This window comes from Neofelis nebulosa, chromosome 11 (genome assembly GCF_028018385.1).
Source record: "Neofelis nebulosa isolate mNeoNeb1 chromosome 11, mNeoNeb1.pri, whole genome shotgun sequence".
NCBI classification, from domain to species: domain Eukaryota; kingdom Metazoa; phylum Chordata; class Mammalia; order Carnivora; family Felidae; genus Neofelis; species Neofelis nebulosa.
This window is the reverse complement of record NC_080792.1, coordinates 77,603,066-77,629,906: the sequence shown is the minus strand read 5'-3', so window position 1 is coordinate 77,629,906 and position 26,841 is coordinate 77,603,066. Positions and strand designations below refer to the sequence as shown.

Here is a 26,841-nt window from a genome sequence, read left to right as displayed (position 1 = left end):
TCCCCGGAGGAGCTGGGACTGTGGCCGCGGGTTCCGCCGCCTCGGGAGCCTTCGGAGCCCTCAGTTCAGCGAGGTGGTGGCGGCGGGGGGCGCGGCGGCGGGTCTCCCGCGCGGCCGCGATGCTGAGCTCCCGGGCCCAGGCGGCGATGACCGCGGCCGACAGGGCCATCCAGCGCTTCCTGCGGACCGGGGCGGCCGTCAGGTGAGCCTGGGGGGGGGGGGGGGTGGTGGCGGGGAGGGGGCGGCCGGAGAGGCCGGGGCCAGGGTCCCCAGCCTGGGCCTGTGGCGGCCTTTTCACGGCCCTGGCAGGGTCCCCGGGGCCGGAGCGAGCATTCTGGAGGTTTCTGCGTCGGGCTTGGTAGGAGACCCAGGCCCCGAGGCGGGACGGGGGATGGGCCTCCAGGGCCTCCAGTTGTTCGGCAACGCAGTTCTGTCAGCCCTCCCCAGTTCTTCTAGCGCCCCAAATTCTCTCAGCGCCCTGCCCTCCCATCCCCGCCCGCCACTGCCTCCTCCAATCCTGTCCTTGTCTCCAGAACTTCCAGACACCCTCGGGCTCGTCAAAGCCCCGAATTCTGCCAGTGCCCCTCAGACCTCTCAGGGCCTCGCAGGCCTCCCAGGACCCCTTAATCCTTTCAGGGCACCCCCAGTCCTTCCGGACTCCCCAGCCATGTCAGTTCCTGGTCTGCCCGCGCTCCCCAATCCTGCCACGGTGCTCTCACGCCCTGCAAAGCACCCCGGGTCTTCCTCGATTTGGGCAGTACCCCTATTCCTGTTGCCCCCCACCCCCCACCGCCTAGTTAAGCCAGGGATCGCTGATTCTCAATCTTATTAGTGAATCTCTATCTTGCAAGAGTCCCTGAACCGATCAGCACCCCTTAACCTGTGAAGGCTTCCAGTCCTGGTATGGTCTCCCATTCCTGCTAGGAACCCCAATAGTATGGGTCCCCCAATCGTGTCAGGGTCCCTATTTCCCTTCTCTTACTCATCCTCCCACAGGCTCCAGGCTTGAGAGCTGAGCGCTGCACCCCCATTCCTGACCCTAAATGACTGAGACCTGCCGCTCATCTCAGCTTCCTTCCTCTGGAACTGGAGCAGGTTTAGGGAGCTCCCAGGGCTGGGAGCCCTCAGCGGCCGTCCTGTCCAGTGCCCCCATTCTGCAGGTGGCAAACAGGCCCCGAGTCGGCTTTGCCTACAGCTGACCTCACAGTAGAGCTGGGGGAGAAGACAGGTCTTTTTACTCCCAGACCCCACTACTCTCCTCGGGTTGTCATTTTGCAGGGGAATGGGGTTTCCGGAGTCACCATGTGCTGGGGTTTTTGTCCATACCCTGCGGAGGACCTGGGCAAGCCCCCGCTCCCATCCCTTCGACGCTCTGTCCTTCAGGTTCCCGCACGAGGTTTGTGGTTTCCAGCACAGACCCGGCAGCCCGACGGGCATGCGCTCAGATCCCCGCGGTCTCTCTCACTTTGACGGAGTTGGCTCGTCTCTTGGTTTCCTCATCCGTGAAAATGGAGATGATAATAAAATCTACCTCTGTGGGATTGTTCTGAGGATGGGATAAGATCATCACAGTGCCTGGCATAGAGTATGCACCCCTAAATATTGGTGTTTGGTTAGGGGCGCCTGGGTGGCTCAGTCGGTTGAGCGGCCGACTTCGGCTGTGGTCATGATCTCACCGTTCCTGGGTTCGAGCCCCCTGTCGGGCTCTGTGCTGACAGCTCAGAGCCCGGAACCTGCTTCGGATTCTGTGTCTGTCTCTCTCTCTGCCCTCCTCTGCTCATGCTCAGTCTCTCTCACAAAAATCAATAAACATTTAAAAAAACTTTTTTTATGCTTTCAGTGATGGTTCTTTTTAACCTTTCAGGGCAGTTTCGTTAACGCACCTGTTGTGTGGAAGTCAGCACAGTAGTGCACGAAGAAATTCAAGAATAGCTTTCACAAATGAAATTGAGATTATAATACTTAATAATTGTAGCAGCTAACGTTTATTAAGCCCTCTGGGTTTTTTTTTAAATATTTACTTATTTTGAGAGAGAGCACGTGAGCGTGGGAGGGGCAGAAGGTGAGAGAATCACAAGCAGGCTCCACGCTCAGCACAGAGTCCCGACGCGGGGCTCGATCTCACAACCGTGAGATCACGACCTGAGCTGCTCTCAAGAGTTGGATGCTTAACTGACTGAGGCACCCAGGCTCCCCGAGCCCTTACTTTGCATCCTGTGCATTAGTGCTTGTTTGATTCTGAGAATTCCATGAGCTGGATCTCGTGATTGTGCCCATTGCACAGGTAACAGAACCGAGGCTGCGAAAGTGGAATGATGCCCTGAGGAATAGAAAAACCAGAATTGAGCCAGATTAATGCACCTGTCCTTTCCTAACCCAGCTCTGTGCATGTTCTATGGACTCTGTCTTAGGAGAACAAAGATTGATTTGGAATTCCGTTATCAGTTATGTATCGTATTAGTTGTGACCTTAGGGAGGTGTTGGTTGTCGGAGACAGAGTTACTCATATCACTAGTGACTCCTCATCGAGTTAATGTTGACTGAGCTGAGCTCAAAACAATGTTCACGGGAGCCAAATATTGGCATAAGAATATATTACACACACATATATACACATATCTAACACATATATACCAGTATATGTTGTATGTATGTGTATACACACACACACACACACATATAGTTTGTCTTATTTGGTGGAAATACATAACTTTGCATAAAAACAGTGTTTTAAATTGCTGAAATGTCTTCGTTTGTAGTAAAATAACTTCAGTGTTTAAGCCAAGCCTCAAATTAAAAAAATTTTAATTTAGTAAATGTTTAGTAGATCGGTTATGCTATATATAGTATGCCCCTTCCCTATTTAGTATTTCTATATGTTGTCTCCAGTATCCAGTCATTCAGTAAATATTATTAGGAACCTGTTAGTTGCCAGGCATGATCTAGAGACTTGGGATATGCCAGTGAGTAAAAGAGACAAAGATCTCTGCCCACAGGGACTTGCATTCCAGTGGGGGAGACAGACAATAGCCCTAGTTAATGAGTGAATGTTACATTAGAAGGTGGTAAAAAGAAAAAGCAGAACTGGGTAAAAGGAACCAGGAGTACAGGTTCTAATTGTTGGTTAGAAGTGAAGGGGAGGGGGGCGCCTGGGTGGCTCAGTTGGCTAAGTGTCCCACTTTGGCCCAGATGACATGATCTCATGGCTCTTGAGTCAAGCCCCACATCATGATCTCACGGCTCCACGTGAGCCCGGTGTCAGGCTCTGTGCTGACAGCTCAGAGCCTAGAGCCTGTTTCGGATTCTGTCTCCCTCTCTCTCTGCCCCTTCCCCGCTTGCACCCTGTGTCTCTCAAAAATAAACAAACATTAAAAAAAATGAAAAAAAAAAAAAAGAGATGAAGGGGAGGTAAGAGAGAGCCATGCAGTGATCCGGCAGGGAGGGAGCATTCTAGGCAGAGGGAGGAGCAGTGCAAAGGTCCTGAGGTGGCCTGTGTGACAGCAGCGTGGGAGGCAGAGTAAGGGGAGAACCTTGGCATGCCCCCTGAGGGAGATGGGGCTTCTGTGCTCTGACTTCGGTTTTAAATCCTGACGTCTGAACGTGCTGATTTTCAAGACATAATCCTAACAGTATCATTACCTCAACTTGAAAGTGAGGTGTTTGGTGGGCCATTGGGTTATTTTGATGAAATGTTATTTCTGTGCACCTGTGTCTATAGTCATACGTATTGTGTCCATGATGAGGGAAGAGTGTAAGCCTATTTTCTTTTTTAGATATAAAGTCATGAAGAACTGGGGTGTTATAGGGGGACTTGCTGCTGCCCTTGCCGCAGGGATCTATGTGATTTGGGGTCCCATTACGGAAAGAAAGAAGCGTAGAAAAGGTAAGAATGAGGTCATCGCAGCCTAGTCTGTGCCCTTGACCCCAGCCCTTCCCGTCCCAAAACAGTACAAAAAAGGGAGGGTTTTGTTGTTGTTGTTCTCTTGTATCTTCGGTTTCTGAACAGTACTTTCTTTTAAAAAGAGAAGTTCATTTTAACGACTCATTATTTTAGACCCTGTAGTGAAAAGATTTCTGTTTCACCCCCTCTACAGTCTCGAGTTTGAGACGTGCTCCGTAATGAAAAAGTTCACGTGGCTGTTCTCCTTAACATGGTACTCGTGTTGTTCAGTGCCACAACTGACTCATTGTGTGACGCGCTTGTGGGTTCACTGACCAGCAGCTAGTCACGAGTAAACGTTTCAAGTTAGTGTCTTTAATACAAAATTCTCTTTCCTTAAAAAAGTACCCCCTCTTGTAAATGCTGCTCTCACTGTGTTGATTAAAAGTCAGCAACAACAAGCAAACCAAAAAGGGGATAGGTGGAACAAAATGTTGAACGTTGTTAAATCTGGGGGTGGTTCCGATTAGAGTCCGTTACGTATCCTCTCTTCTTTTGTGCACGTTTGAGAACTTTGCATTAAAGAAAAGTTTCTTAAAAAGGTTTCAGCAGAAGAGGGAAGTACGTCAGGTTTTGTTGATCTCTTTGCAGAAAGACTGATCACAGTTGCTGTGGTGGTGTCTTTTGAACTGATTCTAAGAACAAGATCATTGTCCTGGGGAGCAACAAAAGAGCAATTGTTTTCTTCTGTTCTGAGAAACATTGCTTTCTTATCAAAGGAGGGAGAAAAGGGGCGAAAGAGAGAGATGTTGTTACTAAGTGTTTTTGTATACTCAGCGTAAACCAAACTGTGCCAGACACCGTGGCGGCCTTCAGATGTAACACGTGACGGGGGACCTCCTTCTGTCGTTTACAGTCTCCTGAAGGAGCCACACTAGGACCGGGCCTCGGCGCGGATCGAATGCCTGGCCCCCGATGTCAGTGGGCACGGACTTTGTGAGATTGGGATTTTAAACTCCAGGCCACAGTGCAGAAACTCTGGCTCCCAAATGGGAGAGAAAAAAAGAGCCGGTCCCATGTGATGTGCTGTTGTCTTCTTCCCCCGACTTTTTCAGGGCTGGTGCCCGGGCTGGTCAACTTAGGGAACACCTGCTTCATGAACTCCCTGCTGCAAGGCTTGTCTGCCTGCCCCGCTTTCATCAAGTGGCTGGAAGAGTTTACCACCCAGTACACCAGGGATCAGAAGGAGCCCCCCCCACACCAGTATTTATCCTTAACCTTGTTGCACCTCCTCAAAGGTATCTAACTGGGAGTTTAAAGGGGATTGTGTGCGTTTTGAAAGCAGCAGCCCAGGTGACAGGCAAAAGGTTAATAGCCTTTGTGTGAAAAAAGATCGTACAGATCGTTATGGAAAACAAACAAACAAAACACAGAGGGTCCAGTAGATACAAACAGCTATTTTTTTAATTAAAGATGTAGCCATTTTTAAATTATCGTCAGCTTATTAATAGGCTTTTTTAGGGAAGAAAACACATCCACTGCCACTTAAGCATTTTGATGGTGAGAAGTACTCTGGTTTATTAAAGTTTAAAGAAAAGAAGTGTCTTAGCCTAAGAGGTAAGGTAATTCGCAGAAGAAATAGTACAGATTGTATGCAGGTTCACAGTGTTATCTAACAGACCCTCAAATAGTCAACGTGGCCATCATCGGAGAAATATAAATAGCATACTGGAGGGGTTATCGTCGTTTTGCTTGTCAGCAAAGACTGAACAATCCACAGTTCTGATGGGTGACGTGTTCACATGTGCTGGTGGTGGTGTAACGTAGGGCAGACTTTCTGGAAAGCAGCTTGGAACCACACAGTGATAGCTTGCAAAACGCCCGGTTCCATTTGACCTAATAATTCTGCCGACCGTGATTTGCACTCGCCTGAAATGGAATTCTGAGAGCAAGCCAGTTTAGGAATGGCTGAACAGCAACCCCGAGCTTGGGAAGTCACATATATAACAGTCTTGGTAAAGGGTGTATCGGTAAAGGAAATCACCAGTCCAACTTCATTTTTAGGCCAGTTCTTTTGACTGTAGAACTAGTTTTTCCTCCCATAACATCTGTTAACATCCCAAGGACATTCCACAGAACATGATTTGGGAAATGCTATTGTATGTACAAAGATCTCCCAACACTTTGTTACAAAGGAGGGCAGGGGGTAGAAAATGTCGATGTCCAGCAGTAGAATGATTAAGCAGTCAACGAAATATTACGTAGCCGTTATGAATCATCTTTATAAAGTGTTGTGTTGTATTGTTTTTTTAATTTGGGCGAGGCATAGGCTGTGATACCGAGTTTAAAAAGAGCAGTGTTCAAAATACAATGTAATTTGACTTCAGCAAAGCAAAAATGTCCACAGATAAAGGCCGGACAGGCCGTTTTGGTCTTGTGCAATTGACAGTTTGGGAACATTAAGAGAAAACAAAACAACCATATTTCTACAGCTTACTCTCACAGTCAGGAAGAAAATGGATTTAAAAAACAGCTCATTGTTGCTTCCCTGGGGTGTTTTCCCCGGCGAGCCCAGCCTGACATGGAAAGTGAGTTCTACTGTTCTGTATAACAGGCAGTTTGAAAATAATTTCTTCTAGGGGTGCCTGGGTGCCTCAGTCGGTTGAGCGTCCCACTTCGGCTCAGGTCATGATCTCACGGTTCATGGGTTTGAGCCCCACGTTGGGCTCTGTTTTGACAGCTCAGAGCCTGGAGCCTGCTTTGGATTCTGTGTCTCCCTCTCTCTCTGCTCCTCCCCCGCTCACGCTCTCTTTCTGTCTCTCTCAAAAATAAACATAAATAAAAAAAATTTTTAAAAATCTTCTACTACCCTGTTAAAAATAAATACCATTCCAGAGTGAAAAGCTGAAATGTCCCTACAGGCAGTATAATGCAGGTTCAGGAGCTGTCCTAGCGTGACCTCCGGTCTCCCCTTTTCACACGCGTGATGCTGTGCTGGGAGCCAGAGCCGTGCAGGGCCACTCCACCTCAGTCTGTTCTCCCCTCTCTGTGTCTGCTTCTCAGTGACTTTTTATTTTGGTTTTTAGAGGTAATTTTTAATTATACAAGTAATGCATGAACAAATTCTCCTTGTAAAAAATTAAACCATTACATAAGGCCATAATAGTTCCCTTTATCACTGCCCCAATCCTGTTCCCCTCCTTTCTTCACAAAGTAAAATATAAGTGTATCCTTCCAGGCTGTTTTCTATGCATTGAAATATGTTTTTAAGTACCCACAAAAATTATATATTGTCTCACTTATGTTTTTTCCTAAGTAAATAATCTAATACATATTGGAGAAATGTCCATGTACCTACATATAGCTTTACCTCCTTCATTTTTTTTCTCTTTTGTGAGTTTATTGGTCTTCTGTCTTCTGTGAATTGCCTACTCATTTCCATTGCCCAGTTTTTTGTTTTTGGGGTTTTTTTAACTAAAAAAATTTTTTTTATTTATTCATTTTTTGAAAGAGCAGGGGAGGGACAGAAAGGGAGAATCCCAAGCAGACTGCACTGCCAGCGCGGAGGCCGAGGTGGGGCTCGAACCTGCACACCGCAGGATCGTGACTTGAGCCAAAATCAAGAGTCGGATGCTTAACAGACTAAGCCACCCAGGCGCCCCTCTGTTGCCCAGTTTTTAAAAATTGCGGCAGGATACCCATAACATAAAACTTACCATCTTAACCGTTTTTAAGTGCACATTTATGTGGCACTGAGTACATTCACATTGCTCTGCAACCATACCCCTCTTCATCACCAGAACTTTTCCATCATCCCATATCGAAATTCTGTATCCGTTAGGTAGTGACTTCCCATTCTCCTCTGTCCCCAGACCCTGGAAACCACTCTTTTACTCCCTGTCTCTGAGTTTGACTCTGTATCTCATAGAAGTGGAGTCATAGAATATTTGTCCTTGTGTGTCCGGCTTGTTTCACTCAGCACAGCATCCTTGAAGTTCATCCGTGTGGTAGCAGGTGTCAGAATTCTGTTCCTTTTTAAGGCTAACTATGAATAATGCTCCATTGTATGTACATACCACATTTTGTTCATCCACTCATAAGTCAAGGGACGTGTGGGTTGTTTCCACCTTTGGCTTTTGTGAATGATGCTGCTGTGAACGCGGGTGTGCAGATACCTACCTACTCGTGTCCCTGCTTTTTATTGTTTTGGTTGTATACCTCCAAGTGGGATTGCTGCACCAAATGGTCATTCCGTTTAATGTTTTTGAGGAATCACTATACCGTTTTCCATTTTTTTTTTTTTTTAATTTTTTTTTTTCAACACTTTTTATTTATTTTTGGGACAGAGAGAGACAGAGCATGAACGGGGGAGGGGCAGAGAGAGAGGGAGACACAGAATCGGAAACAGGCTCCAGGCTCCGAGCCATCAGCCCAGAGCCCGACGCGGGGCTCGAACTCACGGACCGCGAGATCCTGACCTGGCTGAAGTCGGACGCTTAACCGACTGCGCCACCCAGGCGCCCCACTATACCGTTTTCCAGAGCAGCTGCACCAGTTTGCATTCACACCAACAGGTGTGCAGAGGGTTCCAGTTCTCCACCTCCTCGCTCACGCTCGTTATTGTCTGTCTTTTTGATAGTAGCCATAATGGGCGTGAAGTGATTTCTCATTGTGGTTTTGATCTGCATTTCCCTACTGATAAGTGATGTTGCGCGTAAGTTTTTGTGTGGCCATTTGTATAGTTGTTTTGATCGTTTTTGTTTTTTTTTTATAAATGTCTACTCAAGTCCCTTGTCCATTTTTGAATTGGGTCGTCTGTGTTTTTGTTGTTGTTGAGTTTGGGGAGCTTTTAACACGTTCTGGATATCAGTCCCTTATCAGATATGTGATTTGCAAACCTCATTCACTTTCACAATTGTGCAGTATCCAGAACGTCAGGATACCTCAGTTTATTTAGCTGTTGGCTTCCGGTGCCTTGTGGTCATAGATGGGCCCCAGCGAATGGTCTTGTACGTGCCCCTAGTGCACACGGGCCTGTGTATGCCTGCAGTAGATCCTGAGAAAGTCAGACTGCTAGGACATGAATCATAGGACATGAAAGTTAGTGGATATTGCTAGCAAAATTAGGCTAAAGGAGACATTAAAATTTTCCTTGAGAGGAAAAAAGCTACCACACAGGCTGCTTGAGGGGCGTAAGAGGAAGAAGGAGGCTCGGTTGCTGTCCTAATGGGCGCCCTTTGTTCTGGAGGGTAAAGATGTGACACCAGGGTCCTCAGTGCTAAGAGGAGCCTCAGGACTTAGCACTGGCTCCCCGGGCTGCTGCTTCTCCACAGGCTACCCCCCCCCCCCCCCCCCCCCCCCCGCCAAAGTCCCCACCACGTTCAGGCTCCTGAGTCAGAGCCGGAAGTGTCCAAAGGACTGTCTCCAGTTTACCAACTGCAAATTAAAGAGAAGCAACAGGCTGGCTTAGTCGGTCTGGAGGTAGTTGAACTCGGGAAACTGCACAGAGGTGGCGGGCCCCTGTAATTTTTATGTCCCACACTCTGTCTAGCAGCGCTGGGCCGGCGAGGCATGTGATGGAAGGGGGCCGTCAGGATCAGGAGTCCTCAAACTCTGGCCCGTGGGTCAGGTCTGCTCTGCGGCCTGTTTTTGCAAATAAAGTTTTATTCAAACAGCCATGCCCACTTACTTGCGGTCTGGCTGCCTTGGTGCCACAGCAGCAGAGTTGAGGAGTCGCGGCAGAGCCCACAGAGCCTAAAACGCCTACCGTCAGACCCGTTACAGAAACAGCTTGCCAACCCTTGATCTAGCTGTGATGACAGTATAGACTCGTGAGCCCGTCACACGTTCATTTTTGTTTGTTAGGCTTGGTTTTACATATGACTGAAAAGTGAACTACTCAGCAGACCCTTTCATGCTGCCCTGTAGAGCTTGTCCCGTGATGATCAGAAACTCCAGTGCAGACAGATACTAGCAGAGGCCCCGTGGCCCCAGAGAGAGTCCTGTTGGGTGGGGTGGGGCGAGGGGGTTAAGCACTGAGTGTGGGTTGGACTAGATGAAGTCTTCAGGGGCCTCCCGCCTTCAGAGTTGTGAGTTAAAATCATTTCATTCAGGAGGAATCTCGCAACAATTTATATCGATGACGATAATTCAAATAGCCGAAATCAAGTACTTCATTTAAATGCTATAGCCTCATGAAAGATCACATTCCTTCAGCAAATACACGGTGCCTAACAGCCCTCTGTGCATTGGTTGAGGCTAGAAAGAGGAATAATGAAAGAACCATAACTCAAGGTGGATTTTACAGCGAGAGGCTTAATTAGCTTTGATATGTTGTGCAGGACAGGTTTCCTGGCTTGTTGTTAGGCTAGTGAATTTACTAACGGCGTCACCTTTTTGGTTTCCAGCTTTGTCCTGCCAAGAAGTTACTGACGATGAGGTCTTAGATGCGAGCTGCTTGTTGGATGTCTTAAGAATGTACAGATGGCAGATCTCTTCATTTGAAGAACAGGTGAACCTCCCATTCTGCCCGCTAACGCGCTGGGGCCTGAGCTCGCGATGACGGCTGAAAAGTAGCCTCGTTGCTAAGGCATGAAGAAAAAATGCCAGTATCGACCTTGCGCTCGCCTGCCTTCAGTGTACATTTCTGTGGCATTCTAGCCTGCCTTAGTATTCTGGGACCAGATCGCAAGTTCTGTTCCCATTCTCGCGATCAGAGGAGAAATGCAGCGGGTTTTGTTTGTTTCTTACCCGTTGGGTGGAAAGGTTAGCAGGATAGGGCAGGAACACCTCATTGCCAAAGAGCCAACCTCTTTTTGTTCTGGAGTGACTTTGCACGTCATTGGATACCAGGGCCACCTGGATCTTTCAGAGAGGCGGGTGGCTTTACCTTTGGGGTTCAGAGGGGCTTTTTTGAACCACACCCCCATTTTTAAAAAGAAATCCGTTTTTAGAGGCTAGATGAATTGAAGTAGCCCCAGAACTTGAGCAGCTGTCACATGCACCCCCAGGGCCTTCTTCCAGCCACTCATACTCCCTTTCCCACAACTGCAGGGTCACTGCCTTTTTTGGTCCTGACCACACCCCACCCCCTCAGACCGCTGCTATTGCCGACGGTGAGTCTGAGACCGAAGCTGAGAGTTAAGTTGTAGGGACAGGGCGTTTAGCTTCCGGTGATGTGCTGGTACGGCCTCCCTGGCTACCTTTCCAGGACGGTCTCGGGACCAGCTTTGCGTGGGCGGCTTCTGCCTCCACCATCCAGATAATAGACCCAAGAAACGGGAGACAGCCCGTGGGTCCTCACAAGGGTGGGGCAGGAGTGAAATGCGTTTAAAAACGCTGAAAAGTGAGGGGGGGAAGGCTTCCCAGCCCCCCTTGTTTTTAAAGACTACCTCTGTTTCCAGTTCAGTCTGAAGCTGCACAGGCGTTACTTTGTAAACCGGGTGTTGACGCTCTTTCTACTTCCTTACAACGCATCTCGACGAATCCCTTGTATGTTGAAACGTTTCTCCATTTAGAAAATCCTTACTAAATCCTCCTCTGGTAACTGGCACGATTTAGCTGCATTTTCCTCTCTCTAACCCGAGAGAATGGCTGAGATGTAGTCCCAGGGACATCGGATACCTTTGCTAAGTCGTGCTTGTCTGTCAAGGACCCTTGACTGCAGTTCCAGTCACTCCTTGGATGTATTTCCAGCAGCTTCAGCAGGTGGCAGTCACTGAGCCCTGCGCTGTGCACGGGAAAGAGGCAAGCATGGCTGGCCGCCAGCCTCTTGCCCTCTGGAGGCAGCCAGAGCTACTGGCCCAGGGCCTTGTCCGCATCTCCGCTTTACTGACCTAGTCGGTCAGCAGCAGACTCGCACCGTCAACCACTCTTCAGGGTCTAGAGCCAGGGCTGTGGCAGCTGTGTTGGGCCACTGTGCCTCCGTTGAGTTCTCTGATTTAATCCTCACTACGACCCCGTCAGGACTCACGGTCACTGTCCCCGTCTTGCGGATGAGAACGCCGATGCTCGGAGGAGCAGGGTGGCTTGCCCGAAGTCACACGGCTCTCTGAGTGGCAGAGCCAGGGCTGGAGCCCCGCTGGTGCTAAAGTGCCCGCCGAAGCCCCGCCCTCGTCTGCGATACCTTCCTTTCCTCGAGGCCGAGGAGCTCCGTGGCTCACAGACACGATAGGGTTGGGTCTGACGGCATCTTGTCTTGAGATTTTTCCCTCTGGCGAACCCCTGCTCCAGCTTCAAGGGTTGGTCCAGATGCCTTGTCTGTGAGCTGCCCTGGAAAAGCTGGTCCCTTTCAGGCTGCGGCAGCGTCACTCGATAAATAGCCAGGCTGCCGCGTCCACCCCTGGGTTGTGCGTCCTTCGAGGGCCTTGCCCTTTAGCTTTGTACCTCCATCACTCTCCATCACGGCCATTCATAGCCTAGGAGGGGCTTCATTTATACGTGCAACAAATATTTATTTTTTTTTAAGTTTACATCCAAGTTAGTTAGCATGTAGCGCAATGATGATCTCAGGCGTAGAATCCAGTGGTTCGTCCCCTGCAACAAATACCTATCGAATGCCTGCCTCGGGCAGGGCTTGTGCGGGGCCTGGGGTTCTAGCGGCAAACATGGCTTGCAGGTTTCTGTGGACAGTAAAGAGGTCATTTCAAAATGTGCTAACCACAAGATAAGCGTGCCGATGTGACAGTGACCGTGCGAGTGTCAGGGGCCTGGCGCTGGCGGGGAGAGAAGAGCAGTGGGGGGACTCCTTCAGGTAGAGAAGACTCTTCTGGAGACCCGAGATTTTTGCTGGGACCTGAAGTCTGAAACGAAGTGAGTCCTGTGAAGAGCCTGGGTGCGGGGCGAAAGCCTCGAGGCTGCGGTGTTTGGGAAGGACAGGGAGGTCGGTGTGGCTGGGGCCGGCGGCAGCAGAGCCACGGAGGGGAGGGCGCTCGGACGGTGGCAGGGGGCGGGTTGCGCGGGGCAGCCGGTGCCCTGGGCCGGAGGGGGGTTTCTACTCGGTGTGCAGTGGGGGAACCACTGGAGGCTTTATAGGCACCCGCCGTGACCTGATTTATGTGTGAACGGCACGTGCTGTACCCGAGGGACCGGAGCCGGGCAGAGGGAGCAGAGAGGGAAGTGGAGAGGCCAGAACAGGTGTCCGGGCCTGGGATGGCCTGCCTCAGAGGCAGGGGAGGCAGAGAGGGTTGGGGCAGGGGAGACAGAGTCCTCTGGGATTCGGGCTGTGTCTCGGGTAGAGGACCCGCTGCACTGGCTGGGGGGGGGGGGGGGGGGGGGGGGGGCTGAGTCGGGGAGAGTCCCCGCGGGAGGGTCTCCTTGCGCAGGTGCCTTTCCGGCAGAAACGTGAAGGATGAGAAGGGGCCCTGTGTGAAGATGTAGGCCGGCCGCTCAGGCCGGAGTGCAAAGGACAGGCCTGAGATGGGAAACAAGGAAGGAAATTGTGAGCCGGGCTATAGCGTGGACGGGCCTTGAGGACATTGTGCTGAGTGTAGCAAGCCGGTCACAGAAGGACAAATACTGTGTGATTCCTTCTGTGAGTTTCTGAGAGTGGCCAGATTTTGCGAGACCGAGAGTGGAATGGTGGGTGCCCAGGCCCAGGGAGGAAGGGGCTGGGAGTTGATATTTGACTGGAACAGAGTTTCAGTTGGGGAAGCTGGGACGGTTCGGAGAATGGGCCGTGGTGACGGTGACACGACGTGTGGACGTACCTAACCCTATGGAACTGTACGCTTCAAAATGATTAAAGCCGTAACGTTTATGTGATGTGTTTGTTTTACCACCACCACAACAAAAGTAGGCGGGGCGGAGGTCAGGGCCATGTTGACAAAGCTGAGACAGGCTGGGAGGTGGCAGGTGTGAAGGCAGCCCTGTGCCCCAAGCTTGCTTTCCTCCTCTCTCCCCTTGAGCCCCTTAGTCGAAGGGCCTTTACGGGGAAAGCGTCGGGGAGGTAGCTGTCGATGGGCTGAACCTTGAGAAGGTGGGGGGCAGATTCTGCCCCAGTGGCTGCAGGTGTGCCTGGTGGTCCACGCAGGGCGGTTCTGATGCGGCCCCAGCCTCCTCGGGCCTCTCTGAGGCAGCTTTGCCCTGTGACAGGACGCCCACGAGTTATTCCACGTCATTACCTCGTCCTTGGAAGATGAGCGGGACCGGCAGCCCCGGGTCACACATTTGTTTGATGTGCACTCCCTGGAGGTAAGTCATTAATCCTCTCAATACGTGTATGTGGTTCGTGCATATTTAATAGGTATAGGGAGCACAAGTGTAATCTTTGCACCACTTTCAACTCCACGGTAAGTCTCGGGGCGCCCGGGTGGCTCAGTCGGTTAAGCATCCGGCTCTTGGTGTCAGCTAAGGTCATGATCTCACGGTTGTGGGACCGAGCCCCGCGTCGGGCACTGTGCTGGGCTTGGGCCCTGTTTGGGATGCTCTTTCTCCCTCTGCCCCTCCCTCCGTGCGTGCACATGCGCACACTCCGTCTCTCTCTGTCAAAAAGAAAGTCTCAATAAAAATTACTAGTGGGAGTGGGGCTGGGGGATTGTCTTAAGCTGTAAACTTTGCAATTGGTGACTTTGGTTAGGGTACCAAGCCTCTTTAAAATGATTCATTACTACGATTTGTATTGGCTTTGAGAAGAAGAGGTGTTTCTTCCCCCTTGCCCCCCCCATCTAATCTAGGGAAGAAGGAGCCGTAGGAATGCTAAATGAATCCTCATTTCCCTAGAACACTATAGATATTAGGGAGTTGGTAAAAGTTAACTAGCAGAGGGATGGGAGGGAATATTCCAGAGAGAGGAAACGTGTTTTGATTGCATTTGATGCTTGGGTACAGTCACCAACCAGAGAGGATCACCAGGGCTACTTTTAGGATGTCTTGTTAAAAGTCGGGTTTAAGTGGGGCCATGAGCAGAGAAGCTTGTAAGCTCTAGGAGCGGCGTGAGGGTGGTAGAAGGGATTGCGGCTGGGTTTTCAGTCTGTTTTCATTCTTCTTTTTTCCCTACAGCAGCAGCCAGAGATAACTCCTAAACAAATAACCTGCCGTACGAGAGGTAATCATTCCCCTTGAACTGTAACACAGAACATGGGTACTTTTGAGATGTGACAACGATTTGTTGTTTAGGAAAAACTGTGGTGTTTTTTTTCCTGGTGACATCCAATCCAGCTCGAACTGTGCGTACTTGCAAAGGAGCTCGTGTTTTGGAAACAGCTTTCCATTGTTCGCTCGGACCGTCTTGAATCGTTCCCCTCACACCAGGGCCTTGCTTGGTGTCCCGCTCCGAACAAAAGTAACGGACCTATTTCCACCTCAGACAGGGGTTTTCTTTCTACCTTCTTGCCTTGATCTCACTCGAGGAACTTAATAAAGCTGAAACTGTCATGTCCTCAGCAAATGATCACAGTCCTCCTTAGAAGGAATTGTTTCCTTAAGACCTAAACTTGAGAGGGGGGAAAATAAGACAAACTGATTCCTTTGTGCGTCAGTAAGTGATAATAACGGTTAGCTTTTGAGCCCAAGACTGGGTGCCAGTGGGTGCAGCATCTTAACGAGGCTCACAGAGATGAGGTGACACAGCTGGGACCCAGCCCAGGGTTGCCTGAGTCTAGGGTGCGAGTTTTCTGACTAGCACACCACGCTCTTTATTCCTCTAACTCCCATCCTATCAAAAAAAGTCCCGGTTTTTCAGAACTTGCTTATTCTGATGGCTTTCAGACGTTTATCTCACTTTCTGGAATGTTGCCTTGTGGTATCCATCTTTGGACATCGCAAACATTTTAAAGTGAGTGTGAAAATCCATTATTCAACACAAATTCCTTTTTTAAATGTGGCTGTACCCATTATACGGAAACCACATTTAAGGACCTGTATCAATTCTCCTGTGAAAGGGAACGGGTTTTTTTTTGTTTTTTTTTTTTTTGATGGAAGTCAGCAAGGAAAGCTATTTCAGTTTACCTTCCAGGAACATTTTTTTTCTAAAGAGGAGAGTTCCTACCACGTACTGAAAAGGAGGGTGAATTTTGAGGTTGGTACCAAGGGGCTGGAAGTGGCATATCCAGACGTGTTCTGTGTTCCAGGGTCACCTCATCCCACGTCCAATCACTGGAAATCCCAGCATCCCTTCCATGGAAGACTTACGAGCAACATGGTCTGCAAACACTGTGAGCACCAGGTAATTACAATAGCAGAACTTGGTATTTTCTATGGTTTTCTTTCAAGTTAAGATTCGTGAAGCATCTGGAGAATGACTGACATTGGTATATAGCGCTTGTGATCGCCTGGGCTCTGCGCACAGAGTGGACTGACCGCCTCCCTTTAGTCAGTGTCAAGCTGTCCTTTGACCCTCAGGGGCATTTTCTGCACTGATGGCAGACCCATTGTGGATTGGCAGGAATTCGAGTCTCAAGGCTGGGTCCCTACGGATGGTAGGCACGATAGATTCTCTTGCTTGGGGGTTTTTTTGTCTTTGTTTTTTTGCTTTGATGTTTTAAAATAACTTTTTATTTGGAAAATTTCTGACATAAATACAAAAATGGAGAATTGCGTAATTAGCACCTTGATCCATTTTAGGATATTTTCAACCCCTGCCAAAAACGCCCATACCCATTAGCAGTTTCTCTCCATCTCCCCCACACTTGTAGCCCCTGGCGACCACTGACCTACTTCTGTCTCTATAGATTTGCCTCTTCTGGACATTTCATACACACGGAATCGTACCATATGTGGTCCTTTGTGACTAGCTTCTTACACTCAGCATCATGTTTTTCTTTTATTCTCTTAATATGGTGAGTTGCAGTGATTGATTTTTCTAATGTTAAACCAGCCTTGTGTTTCCAGAATTAACCCCGCTGTATTGTGATGTATTCTTTTACGTATATTACCGGGTTTGGTTTGCTAATATTATCTAAAGGAGATTAGTGTCTGTGTTCGTGAGGAATATTGGTCTTACGGTTTCTTGTAATGTCTTTTGTCAGGTTTTGTTATGAGGATTATACTATACTCATAAAATAAGCTGGGAAGTGTTCCTTCCTCCTGTTTCCTGAAGGACTTTGGTTAAGCTTGGTATTGTTTCTTCCTTAATTATTTGCTAGAATTATCTGTTTTTCTTTCTTTCTTTCTTTCTTTCTTTCTTTCTTTCTTTCTTTCTTTCTTTCTTTCTTTCTTTCTTTCTTTCTTTCCTGTCTGTTTAATTTTACTTGTTTTAATTTACATCCAAATTAGTTAGCATATAGTGCAACAATGATTTCAGGAGTAGATTCCTTAATGCCCTTTACCTGTTTAGCCCATCCGCCCCCCCCTCCCTCCAGTAACCCTCTGTTTGTTCTCCATATTTATGAGTCTCTTCTGTTTTGTCCCCCTCCCTGTTTTTATATTATTTTTGTTTCCCTTCCCTTATGTTCATCTCTTTTGTCTCTTAAAGTCCTCCTATGAGTGAAGTCATATGATTTTTGTCTTTCTCTGACTGACTAATTTCACTTAGCATAATACCCTCCAGTTCCATCCACCTAGTTGCAAATGGCAAGATTTCATTCTTTTGATTGCCGAGGAATACTCCATTGTGTATATATACCACATCTTCTTTATGCATTCATCCCTCAATGGACATTTGGGCTCTTTCCATACTTTGGCTATTGTTGATAGCGCTGCTATAAGCATGGGGGTGCATGTGTCCCTTCGAAACAGCACACCTGTATCCCTTGGGTAAATACCTAGTAGTGCAATTGCTGTGTCATAGGGTAGGTCTGTTTTTAGTGTTTTGAGGAACCTCCATACTGTTTTCCAGAGTGGCTGCACCAGCTTGCATTCCCATGTTTTTCTTTCTTTTATTTTCGTAGAATTTCTTGTGAGGCTTTGCTATTAGGTGTATACATATGGGCTGTTATGATGAGTTGACTCTTACTTTCCTGATAAAATATCCTTCTATGTCTTTGGTAAGCCTCCTTGTTTTAATAGTCTATTGCGTCCCATTAGTTTCTAACTAGTGTTTCTATAGGATATCTCTTTTTGTTCTCTAATTTATCTATCTATCTATCTATCTATCTATCCTCTTATTTAAGTTTAGTTATTTTTGACAGAGAGAGAGACAGAGCATGAGTGGGGGAGGGGCGGAGAGAGGGAGACACAGAATCTGAAGCGGGCTCTAGGCTCTGAGCTGTCAGCACAGAGCCCGATGTGGGGCTCGAACTCACGGACCTCGAGATCATGACCTGAGCCGAAGTTGGACACTCAACCGACTGAGCCACCCAGGTGCCCCTCTATTCTCTTATTATTGAGCTAATTTTTGCCTTTGTATTTGAAGTGTAGCTTTTGTAGACAGCATATGATTGGGTTCAGTTTGACAATTTGCCTTTTGATTAGTGTGCTTAGTCCATTTATGTTTAAACGTAAGTATGTGGTTGGACTTAAGTCTGTTAGTTTACCGTTTGTTTACTGTTTGTCTCATAGAATTTTTTTGTTCCTCTGTGTTTCCTTTCCTGCCTTCCTTTGGGTTAATTGAATACTTCTGAGTATTCCATTGTAATTCCTCCATTGGCTTTTTAGCTCTACTTTTTTACATGGGGAGGGTGTGTGTGTGTGTGTGTGTGTGTGTGTGTGTGTGATTACATCTTGCAATTTTCATGTATCCTGGTCTATTCAGAGTTAATATACTCCCTGTAAAATACAGGAAACTTACAAAAGTAGAGTTCTATTACCCCCTTTTCTGTAGTATTTTTGTCGTATATATTACGTCTACAAATTATAAACTCCACGATAATGTCATAATTTTTGCTTTAAGCACTTTATGTGTTTAAAAGACGTTTTTGAAGAAATGTTTTCTATTTACCATTCTCAGTGTTCTTTGGTCCTTTCTGTAGACGCAAGTCCATTGGATGTTTTTCCCCTTCAGCCTAAAAAGATTCCTTTAACATTTCTTAGGTTATTGGCAACAAGTTTATTTAGTTTTCATTTACATGAAAAGGCTTCCATTTTGCCTTTTTTTTTTCTTTTTGAGAATAGTTTTGTTAGATACAGATTTGGGGTTGCTGCTGTTGTGGTTTGGTTTGATTTGATTTGTTTGCTTTTTTGACTGAACTAATTCGGCACGTCTGTTTCCAGCCATGGTGTCTCATTAGGACATGGATGACCACAAAGTCATCTCAGTCTGTGGAAGGGAAGACCAGCCTGGCAGGGCACGAAGGATTGCTTCGCATCCGCTTACGGTGCAGGAAAACCCTTGTGTCCAGATACCTCCCACAGTTGACTTACTGTTTTACAATGCCAGGAAAAGGAAGGGAAAAGGGGAAGGTCTAGGTGAAGAGTTGTAGGGGAAGAAAGGCCTTCAAGGAGGCGTTACTGTGGTGTCTCTCTGTGCCTTGCTGATGAGCTCCGAAGAGCGCATTACTGGGGTGCCTGGGTGGCTCAGTAGGTTGAGCGTCCAATTTCAGCTCAGGCCATGATCTCACAGCTCATGGGTTCCAGCCCCGCATCAGGCTCACTGCTGTCAGCAGAGCCTGCTTCGGATCTTCTGTCCCTTTCTCTCTCTGCCCCTCTCCTGCACTCTCTCTCAAAAATAAATACACATTAAAAAAGAAAAAAAAAAAAAAAACGCATTACTTCTTGAGCAACCTAACAGGGACAGAAGGAACCTCACAGCTTTACCTTGGGCTGTAGCTGGTGAATTTCCAGTAATTGTTCTAGATAACAGAGTCCTCCTTCTCTCTCCTTGCTCCCCACTCTTCCTGCCCACCCCTTCTGATCCCGCCACGGCCACCTGTGGTGTTTGAAGCATACACTTGAGCATCAGGCAAAGAATAACTGAGTAAGCCACTGAAGCAGAAAGATAGGCCCGGAAGTGGATTCATGGGAGTGACATCATCCCTTGGGGGGCGGAGCCGAGCCATCGTAGGCTGCTATTTGAGCTCCCACCCGTCTTCCCCACCGAATGCCCTCCACCCTGCCAGTCAGAGCCCCCTGAGGACATGAGCCGTGCCCCAGCCTCACAGACTGGCAGAGCCAGGGCCCAATCTCTTAGCGCAAATTCCACCCTCCATTCTCTCTCCTGTCGCCCCCTACCTCCAAACTGGAAGGGGCGGCCCCCACCCATGCCTTGTTTCCTTGCAGTTCACCACTTTGAAGGCATTGTTCTGTGGTCTTCTGGCCTCCAGTTTTTCTAATGCACAGTCGGCATGATTCATACCGTTCTCCTGTAGGTACAGTGTCATTTTTTTTCTCTGCCTGCTTACAAGGTTTTCTCTTTATTTTTGAGTTTCAGCAGTTTGTCCATGCTGTGCCCAGGTATGGTTTTCTTTGTATTTGCTTGGAATTTGCTGAATTTCATGTATCTGTACATGTCTTTCACCAAACTTGTACATATTTTTTGCCATTAATTTCCCCCCAAATTTTATGCCCCTTTCTCTGCTTGTTGGTTCGCGTGGTACTGTTCCACAGCTCACTGAGGCTTGGTTCGCTTTTCTTCAGCCTCTTTCCTCCATGTCCTTTAGATTGGATAATTCCTGTTTACTTGTCTTCAAGTTCACAGACTCCTCGCCGTCGCCATTTGTGTGCTTGTCCAGCAGAGTTTTCATTTTGGTTACTGTGCTCTTGGTTGTATAATTTCTTTTTAGTTCTTCATAGTTGCTGGATATCTACCGAGACTGCCCGTTTGTCCTCCACCAGGACTAAATAACTCTCTCCTTTGTGTCCTTGAGCATGTTTGTCATAGTTCTCGCTGAGGTCCTTGTGCTCATTTCAGTATCCAGGTCAATCCGTAGGGTCGTTCACCATGGCTCACATTTTCTTCTTTCTTCGTAGTGTATGTCTAGTCATTTCTTATTGCATATTAATTAACATCGTAGTAGAGACTTTGGATTCTGTTACGTTTCTCTAAAAAATGAATTCTCTTCTGGCGTACAGTTAACTTGGCTGAGCTCAAAGCCCAACTGTCTTCCCCACATCGGGCAGCAAAATCTCTGCTGAGTGTTTTCAGCTTCTAGCTTCTGCTTTTTGCCAGGCCCCTGGAGTTTGCCCGCATGTCTGGTGTGGGTGTGCACACGGGCGTGTGCCTGCCTTGGAATTGGGCAGGGTTTATACATTGATCTGGGGGTTCCTCCTCTCTGTGGCTGTCCTCTTTCTGGGATTTCCTCCAGCCTCTTTACCAGCCCTGAACTCAGTCCTCTGATACCTCCATCCTGTAAGACTGCTGCTTTTTTCCACTCAACACTGAACTGCGAGACTGGGGAGCACCCCTGGGCAACAAGTCACACAGTGGAAATCTCCCCACGGAGTTCCTGTCTTCCCAAGCGTTGACGGTAGCTCTCCAGTTGCCGTGTTTTGTTTTGGTCCAGAATTTATATGCGTTATCTCAGGACAGCTAGTCTAGCCAAGCTACTCTGTCATCACCAAAAGCAGGAACTCTTACCCTATTTTATCATCTGGCTTTTTGTTTTTGTTTTTGTTTTTTTTTTTTGCAACTAATACCATAACAGGCACATCTTTTCTGATTACGCATATGATTCTTCTATACTGTTTTTAATGTGGACATGATGTAATTTATTTAATCATTCCCTAGAAACTTCAGTTATTCACATTGTGCCGATTTAAATGATGCCGTGATGAACATCCTTGTAGTTTTGTCCAGGGTTATTTCCTGAGGATAAAATCCCTACATTGCTGGGTCAGGCATGTTCTGTAGTTACCTCACAAGCTGTGCTTCGGTATTACTGTGCCCGTTACGTTGACAAGGTTGTTTGTCCTAGAATTTGCTTCTGGGTAAGTACACTGTGTTCCATTATGGAAATGTTGGGCGTCTAAATATTAAACTGTTTCATAGGCATGTGTCTTCCCATCTGTAAAGCTTTGACTTGAACCTGCATCCTTTCTGGATTTTCTGCACTGTTTGTTTCAGAGTCCCGTTCGATTCGATACCTTCGATAGCCTTTCACTGAGTATTCCAGCTGCCACATGGGTACGTATTGAGCGATGGTTTATTTGGGGTCTGTCTTGGAGACATTTAAGTCTGAAAGGGCTTTGAGGCATTTTGTGTAGCTGAGGTGCTGTGCGTTACTCAGACGCTTGGTTGGCTGAACCTGTCTTAGTTGTCGCGTGTGGTACCATGGCCTGATGTGGGGGGAGAAGAAAGTGGATGGTTTTTCTCTGGCTGCAGGAATTTTGGCTTGAGTGTACATACACGTGTTACTCTCAAATGCAAAGATATCTAAAACAGTGTAGAAGTCCTTAAGTTTCTACAATGTTACGTAATAGCTCGTAGGAGCAGGCCTAGGGTGCCTTGAGCTCCACTTTGCTCAGGGAATGTCCAGTAGTATCTGTGAAGCTTTATTGGCCATAAAGCAAATAAAGCTCTGGGATCACACTGCCATCTGTTAAGAGTTTCAGTATAGCTCTCTTTTAAGTTGTAATCGTGAATTTTGTTTTCTGGTGCTTCAGGGGCATCCACTGACCCTGGACCACTGCCTTCACCACTTTATCTCATCAGAATCAGTGCGGGACGTCGTATGTGACAACTGTACGCAGGTATGCCCCTAAGCCCCAGTGTCCCCCCCTAGGCCTGTGTGTCCTGATAGAGCGCCTCTCACAGCGAACTCTTCTGACTATGCCCGGATGGTCGTTTTAGCCACAGTCACGTAACTTGGCTGGGAAATCAGTAGCCCATGGACCAAACCTCTTTTCTGGATGAGTTTTACTTCATCCACAGAATGTTTACAGGAAGACTCTGCTGTGCTTTGAGACAGGACATATGCCCCCCCCCCCAGCCCCCTTGTCTCACGCCCTGCTGTACTGACGCTTACCTGCCCTGCCCGACTCCCATAAGCATTTGTGATTCATCCTCTGAAGAAGAGGAACCATGTGGAGCAGAATTTTTGAAGACACAGAACAGGCGACGTGCCCACATCAGAGTTCTAGCGTTCCTGCCTCACTTCTCTTGCCCCCTCTGTCACTGTCACTTGACGACTAAAACTGACAACAGGTCACGATTAACTGGGGGGCTGAGCTCCTTCAGCAGGTCAAAGTCGGGCGCCAGCTGAATCCAGGCGGAACACCGGTCGGCCCTGCGGTTTGCCGCAGATGTTGCGTTACAAGAGATTCTGCAGAGAGGTTCCTTTCATTTCAGATTGAAGCCAAAGGGACGTTGGATGGGGAGAAGGTGGAACACCAGAGGACCACCTTTGTCAAGCAGCTGAAACTAGGGAAGGTGAGCCCACGCCACACACCTTGTCGGCCTAGCTCTCAGGGACCCGCCGTGTGCCGCCCCCGACAGCCTGCTGCCTCGGTTTCTCTCGCCCGCAGCTCCCTCAGTGTCTGTGCATCCACCTGCAGCGGCTGAGCTGGTCCAGCCACGGCACGCCCCTGAAGCGCCATGAGCACGTGCAGTTCAATGAGTTCCTGATGATGGACATCTACAAGTACCACCTCCTGGGGCACAGACCCGGGCAGCACAGCCCTAAGCCCGGCGAGAGCGCGGGGCCCTCACTCGACCTGCAGGACGGGCCGGCCGCCCCCAGATCAGGTGCGTGCCCCAGGAGCCGACGCACGGGACGTGCGGCACAGAGAAAAGGGATTTGGTGTCACCGCCTTCTGGGACCCTTATGCTGCGAGGGAGCTTGTCCGGTGGTGGCTTAAATACCTGAGAACGGCAGCACTGGGAGTGTGAGGGGGAAGATCCCTTTAAAAGAGGTCAAACGTCCATAGTCATGAGATGTATGGTTTTAAAAACGATAAATCATAGTTGAAAAAATTTGGGAAGACAACCTTAACATCGCCTTCTGGTCTTTTGACTGAATGCTCGTGGGCTCTGAGCAGTCCAGTGAATTTTTTCCCCCAGTATGGTCATCTCGTTTATACGGGTGACGCGGGGAGGGAGGGTCCTGGCTAATGATCACTGACTTCTTCGTTACTGAATTCCTTATTGATCTAGTTCCGCTGCTGTCCTCGCCAGAGATGAATGATGGAGTCGGGCCCCAGTACCACAGGTAGCTCTTAGGACCCTCAGCCCCGCTGAGGGGAAAATCGGAGGCCCCAGGCGGCAAAATGACTGGTCTGAGGGCAAGTGTTAGTCCATTGGGAGAGAACCAGAGGTAGTGAAGGGCAGGTTTTTAAATTTGTTTTACTTTGAGAGAGACAGAATGCATGTGGGGGAGGGGCAGGGAGAGAGACAGAGAATCCCGAGTGGGCTCCACACCCTCAGCACAGAGCTCACGCAGGCTTGAACTCATGAAACTATGAATCATGACCCGGGTGGAAATCAAGAGCTGGGAACTTAACTGACTGAGCTATGCAGCTGCCCCAGTGTTGGGCAGTTTTTAAAAGCTATCTTATCTAACACATTGAGCTCTTTAGAATTAAATAGACGGGGAAAACCCATAGACTCTAAGGGCTCTGAGCCCACACTCAGCCCCCACATTTGCTCCCAGTCAAGCCAGACGGCTGTCTTCCCCGCACCCCAGATGCTCCTGACTCAGCGTCCTTTACTGCTTTTATTCTTTCTTGCGTCCATAGTTGTGTGGCCTGGCAGGACATCCTTCACAGGGAGACTGTATTTTGCCTTTTCTCAGTTGATCAATAGATGAACGTCAGAAGCAGCTGTAGTGGGAAGAGGGCTCAGTCTTAGCCGCTGTTTGAAAAATTTTTTTCTTAATGTTTATTTTTGAGAGAGACAGAGCTTGAGCAGGGGGAGAGGCAGAGAGAGAGGGAGACACAGAATCCGAAGCAGGCTCCAGGCTCTGAGCTGTCAGCACAGAGCCCGACGTGGGGCTCAAACCCACAAGCCGCAAGATCATGACCTGAGCCGAAGTCTAACGCCCAACCGACTGAGCCACCCAGGCGCCCCTTAGCTTCTGTTTTAAATCAAGGGCTGCCTCACTCTGGGTTCTTCCTTTCCTGGGGGGAGCAGGGGGCGGGGTGCAGGTCTGCTAGTCGTCACAGCATGCTGGCTATGGCCACCATATGACCCACAGTGACTGACTTGGTACTTATAGGCCCCCAAAAATGACCCATGAAAGGAAAAAAGACATCAGCATCTCCTTCGTTATTTTACCTGCGTCCATAAACATTTATTAACGCTGTTACACGTTGGTATTCTTTAGAAGCTGGCAACTAAAGAAGAGAGAATGTTTAGATCGGTGGTTCTCACCAGGGAATTTTGTCCCCCAGGAGACTTTGGGCAGTCGCTGGTAGCGTTTTTGGTTGCCACAAATGGGAGACAGGTGTTACTGGCATCTGGTGGATAGAGGCCAGGGGTGCCAAGAAACATCCTGCCACACGCAGGACAGCCCCCGCCACAACCAAGAATTATCCGGCCCACGTGTCAGTAGTGTCCAGGTTGAGAAAGCTTGGCTTTGTCGAAATGTCAGTAAATTAGCTACAGCTTAACTCTGGCGCGTCTTTAGCAAACAGGGATCAGGGATAGGAGGCTTTAAGGTTCACAGAGCTCTCAAAGTGAACAGTAGACCAGGAGCTAGACACACGTTTTCTACCTGGGATTAAACAGTCAAGGACAAAAAGGACATTTTAGCAATCAACATCACACAAAATGAAATACTTGGTTTTCTTTCTTTGTAGCATTGCTGGGGAGTTAAGCTCAAGGTAATCGAAGCCATGTTTTGTTTACCCACAGCTACTGCGACTTGTAATTGCCTTGGGCCTTTTTCTCTTGCAGTTTTGAATCAGCCAGGGGGTCCGAAAACACAAATTTTTATGAATGGCGCCTGCTCCCCATCTTTATTGCCTACCCTGCCAGCCCCAATGCCCTTCCCCCTCCCAGTTGTTCCTGACTACAGGTGAGCCACTCTTCAGGGGCACATTCTTCATCCGTTGTCGCTGCTGTTTCTCTTGGTTTCCAAAATTAGCTTAGCACAGAAATGAATGCCAATGTGGATGGACATTTTTCTTTCATCTTAAGGTGTGATTTCACTATTACGCATTCCTGTTTTCATCCAAAACGGAAATCACTTTAAAAATAAGAATTCTAAAAGTACGTAGAATTTAAATATACGTCTTCTGTGTATACACGTGTGAATGTATGTATAGAGTATGAAGAAGGAGATTTCAAACTTCTCAGGATACCACGTAGAGATCAGCAGTTAAATCCCTAAAGCCTTCTGCTCTAAAGTTGTACGTGTGCTTACACACAGGGTACATACACTCACGGAATGGGCATCTTCCCATGCCAGTAAGTATCAGTCCCTATTGTCATGGCTGTGTAGTAATCACTCGTACGGATGTACCATCGAATCAGTCCCCCGTCACTGAATATCTAGGATTCTTTTTGTTTTTGCCCGAAACCCTTTTTCCTGTCGGTAAACCACTGGCATCCGTTCCTCCCATTCAGTTCCTCCACGTACCTCTTCCGGCTGATGGCGGTTGTCGTCCACCATGGAGACATGCACTCAGGACACTTCGTGACTTACCGACGGTCCCCACCTTCGGCCAAGAACCCTCTCTCCACCAGCAACCAGTGGCTGTGGATCTCCGATGACACCGTCCGCAAGGCGAGCCTGCAGGAGGTGCTGTCCTCCAGCGCTTACCTGCTGTTTTACGAGCGCGTCCTTTCCAAGATGCAGCACCAGGGCCGGGAGTACAGGTCGGAGGAATGACCACCCCGGCTCCGGAGCTAGAGCCGCGGCACTGTCCACACGGGCCAGGAACAAGGCAAAATCAGACTGTGTGTGTGCACGCAAGAGGCCCCACTAGAGTCCTCAGCCTTCTGGTGTGTTCTAAGAGCAGGCTCCGTGCAGGAGCCAGTGGCCCCAGTTCAAACCAGATCAGGCTCCCTGAATGGTGCGCACCGGACGGTGTCCTTGTGCTGGGACAGCATTCATTCTGTCTAGAACGTCTTTTTACTCACCTGCTAATTAAAAGAAATCCAACTCTGGAAGCCACCTTTTTTATATTCGGCCACATTAGGTGTTCTCAGAGGGGAGGTAACTTTGTCTAATCCTCCGATTGGTTTCAGCCCCGATCTTTTATTTTTAATA

General features: G+C 48.4%; 1 protein-coding gene across 3 annotated transcripts; it reads left to right on the top strand.

The window, feature by feature from the left end:
* On the top strand, nucleotides 1-26,741 carry USP30 (ubiquitin specific peptidase 30). 3 transcript variants are annotated; one of them, XM_058691038.1, is made up of 13 exons: nucleotides 1-202; nucleotides 3,774-3,883; nucleotides 4,996-5,178; nucleotides 10,288-10,391; nucleotides 13,973-14,071; nucleotides 14,882-14,924; nucleotides 15,949-16,043; nucleotides 21,756-21,815; nucleotides 22,295-22,381; nucleotides 22,980-23,060; nucleotides 23,156-23,375; nucleotides 25,524-25,644; nucleotides 26,196-26,741. In XM_058691038.1, the coding sequence occupies exons 1-13, from the start codon at nucleotides 120-122 to the stop codon at nucleotides 26,458-26,460; spliced, it is 1,551 nt and encodes a 516-aa protein (XP_058547021.1). In that variant the 5' UTR covers nucleotides 1-119; the 3' UTR covers nucleotides 26,461-26,741. The 3 variants fall into 3 exon arrangements, with proteins under 3 accessions (XP_058547021.1, XP_058547022.1, XP_058547020.1); XM_058691039.1 differs by having other exon boundaries at nucleotides 14,879-14,924; nucleotides 23,186-23,375; XM_058691037.1 differs by having other exon boundaries at nucleotides 4-202; nucleotides 14,879-14,924.
* Nucleotides 26,742-26,841: the final 100 nt, after the last annotated feature.

Excerpts from the sequence above, each read along its gene's own strand:
- USP30 (XM_058691037.1), top strand. The coding sequence starts at position 120 with ATGCTGAGCTCCCGGGCCCAGGCGGCGATGACCGCGGCCGACAGGGCC. Across the intron at positions 14,925-15,948 it reads AATAACCTGCCGTACGAGAG|GGTCACCTCATCCCACGTCC; the intron begins GTAATCATTCCC and ends TCTGTGTTCCAG. Across the intron at positions 25,645-26,195 it reads CCAGTTGTTCCTGACTACAG|TTCCTCCACGTACCTCTTCC; the intron begins GTGAGCCACTCT and ends CCTCCCATTCAG.